The sequence below is a fragment of the Elaeis guineensis genome, chromosome 9 (assembly GCF_000442705.2).
Source record: "Elaeis guineensis isolate ETL-2024a chromosome 9, EG11, whole genome shotgun sequence".
Classification (NCBI taxonomy): domain Eukaryota; kingdom Viridiplantae; phylum Streptophyta; class Magnoliopsida; order Arecales; family Arecaceae; genus Elaeis; species Elaeis guineensis.
Window position 1 is genome coordinate 10,331,358 of NC_026001.2, and position 6,000 is coordinate 10,337,357.

Below are 6,000 nucleotides of genomic sequence, written 5' to 3' on the forward strand. Positions count from 1 at the left end.
CTGGAGCAAAAATATTATGAAACATGCACACAGCATGTGACACCGACCAAAAATTCATGAAGAATATAATGTTAATATTCCACAAGGTACCATCAAATTGTCCATCAAACTTTAATGTAGCTATTTTACGTGGATGAAAACAAAAAAGGACTCACCATCTTTTTTAAAAAAAAAAAAAAAAAGGAGTCAATTTTCATGTCAAGAGAGCCGCGTCAACTGGGCAAGTAATTTAGCTAGCATTAAATTTCGACAGCTACAATTTTTCTTCCTTATCTGTTAGGCCCGAGATTTTTAATTTCAGAGCCAGCATGAGTCCAGGATAGCCATTACTCTCCTCCACTGCCCACCTAACACATTATAATTTCTGAGAATAAATGGCATTGGAATGAAACAATTCTCAGGATTTTTTTCCTTAAAACCTTAATTTTTGCACCCCAAGGTTTTTTTTTTTTTTTTTTTCACAAATTATTGGAAATAAATGGCCGAGAAATTCGCGGATTCTCGTTATTTCCTCTTAACATCTTTCTTCGTAAAAGATCCGGATTTTGGGGTTTTTCCTATGAAAAATCTCCAGTAGTTTCTACGTTCTCTATTTTTTGGTTGAATTTTCCGGTTTTTTGTTCGTTAATTCTCCAGGAAACATAATAGGTTTAACCACGTCTATGGTATCTTTTCCCACAAAAATTCCATTTGATCCATTTCATTTCCTTTTGACCTGCAAAGTTCCCCTTTTTGCCATTTTCCTACCATTTCTGGTGGTATTTTTTGGGACTCGGGTGGATCTTTCTTCGTTTCATAAGCAAGATCTCATCTTTCCTCCTCCTGTTGCAATCTCTTGTTCTTAAGTAGGTTTTCATCCCAAGCAGCGAGCTTCGTTGCCCTCAAAATATTTCCAAACTTGCTTCACCTCCTCATTTTCTTCGATGGGTAATGGGTTGGCGTGCATGCCCATAAAGGACATGAGAGGTGGCTTTGGGTCTCGTAGCAAGAGGAATTCCTCTCAGAGGAAGATGGCGGCCCAAGAGGAGTTGCTTCACCGCCGGGCTCTGTCAATGGCAATCAACCAGCAAAATTCCCAGCGCTTCGATGGTTCCATGTCTCGCCGGACCGGGTCCATGAGCTCCCGGAGGCGGACACTCTCTGATCCATTCTCCAACGGGAAGCAGGTGGGCTTCCAACCTTCACTTTATGAGTTTTCAGTTCTCATTGTCTCAATTCTGAATTCCAATGTTCGAATCAATTTGAAAGCCTAATCATGATGTTCCTTTTTGTTTGCATGATAAAGATGGCAGCTTTTTAGTTTTTCTTATATAAATGAGTGAATTATAAAGGTAAAAGGTAAATTATTTTGGTATAATATTCAATTGGTGCCTTCCTTTTCATTCATATCTTTTATACCCAAGACTATGTTCAGAATCCTCACTAGACTGTGGAACGAGGTTGTCATGTGCATGAACAAGTTGTTTCTTTGATTTGTTTAATTCCCAAAACATAGAGATTGGGTCAATCAAGCTGTAAAATATTTGGAGGTAAGTAGCTTTGATGTTGTTTTTCAGAATTCAGTATCCCTCATGATGTTCATTACTTGTTCCTTTGTTGAAATCAGTCATTTGTGTGTGAAATAGTTCTGACGATTAAATTTTGGGAGCTCTAGGCATATGACAATATTAGATCTGCCCAAGACTCCATTATTTTGAGGTCGATGGATATGTGATTTACAAATTTCACTTGGAAAACCCGAAATGAAACTGATGACTCTTTGAACGTAAGAGGAGGGTTATCAGGTCTTAATCATTATGCTATCTCCACCAATCTTGTGACTCTTTCTAATTCATTCATCATTCCAATTAGGTTCATATTAGTGTATTTCCAAATGGTGTTCATCCTTATTTTGTTGGCCGCATATGGTGATTCAATTTGGAGTAATCAGCATAAGGTAAGAGAAACGGCCTTTTCTTTTCTTACGAAAGAGCATTCATTTCTAAAGATCAAAATAAGCCAAAAATTATATTTCTCCAATACATTGGCATCAAATTTACCTAATGTATCACTGGTTTGTGCTGGCTTAACCAATGTTAAGTCGAGGCAAACCTTCCTATGTATTTCACTTATATCTAGATGCTATTTTCTTTTGCATAGAGTATTTCTTTGGAGAAGTTGATATTTGTGTTCGCTGTTGTTTTGTTCCCTAAACCATTTTTGTCCTCAATTACTGTAAGTAGCGAAAAGGATGGAAGCAGGATTGGATATATTAGGAAGGGCTCATCGGCTTTGAAGGCCTGAAGCCTCTTTAGATTCTTGCTAAATATGTATCTTTAATCTGCCTCGAGGATCAGACATCTCCTGGGGTCTTTACTATCTCTGTAGTGCACTGGGGACAAAGAATCAAAAAGCAAATGAGACCTGGATTGGATTCTTTAGTCATTGTTCTCTGTTGGTCAATCTGGCTGGAGCACAGTCAACAGATTCTCACTCGTAGATGGAGATTGTACCTGAGGTCACAGTGCAGATCAAACATTCCCTTGCTGAATGGTGTAACATGCAATAGGAAAGAAAGCTACCTCTCGTCAACTTGCAGTGTCCTCGTTAAACCCCTAAACCCTCATCTCCTTTCTACCTCTCCATTCTCTCTTGCTTTTTGCCCGATGCACCTCATGTACTCTCTTCTTTCTTCATTAACTTATTGAATTTGGGTGGCCTTGCCTACCTTTTATTCAAATAAAAAGAAAAAAAAACATGTACTTTTAACTGTTGTAGGCAATGTGCAGATTTGAGCTACAATGATGACATAAACATAAATGGTTCTTAATTACCGGTGCTGTTAAGACTAATATGATGTTTTGGCAAATAGATGAGCTTCTAAACACCAAAATACTTCAAACAACCAAGATCTATACCATGTGCCCTCTTTTTTTCTAAAATCTGAAAGTTGTTTGTCAATAAAATACCACTGCTCTACAATCCAGCTTATAATGATACAGTTTCTGAAGTGAATCAATGAAGTAAAGTGAAACTCTAAGGATAGTAACGGAAATTTTGGTGTAATACCAAGTCACTTCTTTAAATGCAGCCTTGGTTTTACCAAATGTTATATTACATACTCCCTTTTGAAGAGTTTTCGTGTCCTTACTTTCACTTGCTGCTTTCCCACCCAAACTTTAGAACAAACTTGCTTGCATTGAGTTGATTGTATGTTGAAATCATAATTGCAAAACTAGTATTATATGACATTGGAACAGATAATCTTGGGCCACTATCATGCCTGATATGCCCTATGACTAATCTTGATTGTGTCCAGGAAACATCAAAACTTCAGTCTCCTATAAGAACCCGGAAATATCAATTCTGGCAAAAAGGTACCCACTTAATGGATGAACCATGACAAATAGTGGAAGGCCTCCCATACAAGAGATATGGGATCAATTGATTGAGCATACAAACATCTAGAGCCCATGATTTTGAGTGAAAACTGTGAAAACAAGATGATAACAGGACAGGAGTGACTCTAATATATCTCAGTACTTCCACTATAGGTTCCATGGTTGATTTTTCAAAGATCAGCATAATAATAAATTTAGATAAACATTCAGGCTGATATATATGCTATTTCTTTTAGCTTGCACCTAAGCACCATATGAGGCATCAAATCTTCTAGAGTCAATCTTTTAAATTCATTTTGACAGGCAGCATAGTCCCATGGCTAGCAAGTCTTGTATACCTTGTTACTATTTGCTTCCAGTCCTGACTCCACGTGTAGACATTCTGTCCCTTAAAAGAAAATATTTTGATGTTTCAATGTGGTAATTATATTTGATTTTTCACATATTGATCTATGACCTTTATCTTCCCATCACCTGACCTTCGTACAGAATTTCTTCTCTCTTTTTTCCCCTTCATTGTGCTCTCCAATGGAGTTGTTGTAGTAATTCCTGTAAACAGGATATGTTCCTGCTGTGAATAACTGGTTTTTTTTTTACATGAGCTGGGATCCTACAACTGATAAATTCCCTAGATTTATGTATTTGCATAAAAGTTGCCATATTTAAAGTTGATTTCTCACCGTTGAAAACTATTCTCCAGGTTCCAATTTATCTTGAGAACATTGAAACAAGGAAATTTGTTTTAGTACATGGAGAAGGATTAGGAGCATGGTGCTGGTATAAGACTATTTCCCTGCTAGAGGAAGTGGGGTTGACAGCTGTTGCTTTGGATCTCACTGGGTCTGGGATAGACAATACAGACATAAACAGCATAACAACTATGGCAGACTATGCGAAACCTCTCATTGATTACCTACAAGGACTTCCTGATGATGAAAAGGTGAAAAAACTTTCAAGTTATTATAACTCTTATGCTTATGCACCTCTTCATTGTTTAATAATCATGTTTCTTAATAATATCTTGACCAGTTAAACTGCACAGGTTATCTTGGTTGGTCATAGCTGTGGCGGTGCAGTCATTTCATATGCACTTGAGCTTCACCCAAAGAAGATATCAAAAGCAGTGTTTCTGAGTGCAACAATGGTAGTGGATGGACAGAGACCTTTTGATGTGTTTGCTGAAGAAGTGCGTATTTTACATTAGTACCTTTTTTTCTTTCTGGGCATGTGCAGGATTTTATTTTTCTAATTTATAATGGTCCATAAATTTGGGGTATCCTTTCCTGAAAGCCGTAAACCTCCCTGCTCTATGTGAATAAGGTGTTTAATCAAGTCTTTTGCACAACATGAAGAGGTTTCATCAGCAAGCCAGCTGGCACCTCCTTTTTGCATCCACTCATGATCTCTATCTCTTATCATCTATTTTAAATCTTAGAAAATATAAATCAGCATATGTAAATCTAAATAATATGATGTTGAACTTGTAAATGAGATAGTTCTTTAGTTTTGCATGCACATGTAATTGCTACCCTGCAAACCTGTTTATTGATCTACCACCTCATCTGCAAGCCTCCTTTTGTGTTGCTATCTCAATCTTATTGTGCATATATAATCCTAGAATATGCCATGATAATTCTTGAAACTAATCTTATAAAGGATGTAACTTATCACACATACCTGGGCTAAGACAATATTTAAGTTGGAAGCTGCTTTTCACTTTCGATCATCCCTGCCACTTATGCTTGCATATTCTATCTGTATTTGCAGCTAGGGTCTGCAGAAAATTTCTTGGAAGAGTCGCAATCACTATTATATGCCAATGGTAGAGACAAACCTCCTACAGGTCTCATGTTTGACAAACAACAACTTAAGGTGTTGTTTTTTAACCACAGCCCTTCCAAGGTTTGGCCACTGCTTCATTTGACAAAAATGTTATTTAGGAAATCTGTTTATGTTTTTCAGAAACTATTTCTATGAATTCTCTGTGTTGAAATTTTCAATGACACTTTTCATTTTATGGGTCCTTGAAAATAATTGCTCCTGATTGTGCAATAAAAGGACTTAACTCTCATTTTCGGCTATACAGCTTGCATGAGTGCAGTGAAATATCAGCTATAGAACACAATGTGCTTTTTACATCTAACCAATTAACATATTATATGCCAAAAACAATAGAACTTCATATAAAACTCAAGGAGATAATAACGGTAATCACACTCAAGGCTTTTTCTATCTTACTAGTGGTCAGAAAAGATCATAATATGTAAAAGTAATAATGGATAACCAAATTATAAACCTTCATAACTTGATAACATTATAAGCTATCAAAGCCAATGACAGAGAGACAAATTTGCTTCATGCATATTTGAATTATATTAACGGACAGGTGAATTTTGGCATGCAATGAATGAATATGTACTATCAATAAGATTTATTGATTTTTTTGGGCACCTCATATATAGTTCAACTTTGTAACAAACCTATATCAAAGATTCCTCATATCATTGAACCTTTGCTACTTTTGAATTCTATGCATTAACCTTTCAACTATTAGATACTATGCAATAAAAGCGTTTTTCATAAACAAGAATTTTTTTTCTTCCCCCATTTTTTCTTGTTT

General features: G+C 36.3%; 1 protein-coding gene across 1 annotated transcript in view; it reads left to right on the top strand.

Annotated features, from left to right (window-relative positions):
- Positions 1 to 286: 286 nt before the first annotated feature.
- LOC105051699 (putative methylesterase 14, chloroplastic) overlaps positions 287 to 6,000 on the top strand; it is a 7,262-nt gene continuing 1,548 nt past the window's right edge. The window contains exons 1-4 of the mRNA XM_010932257.4: positions 287 to 1,166; positions 4,081 to 4,320; positions 4,423 to 4,566; positions 5,148 to 5,282. Of these exons, the coding sequence (XP_010930559.1) occupies positions 924 to 1,166; positions 4,081 to 4,320; positions 4,423 to 4,566; positions 5,148 to 5,282 (762 nt within the window). The 5' untranslated portion in view covers positions 287 to 923. The remainder of the gene's footprint in view (positions 1,167 to 4,080; positions 4,321 to 4,422; positions 4,567 to 5,147; positions 5,283 to 6,000) is intronic.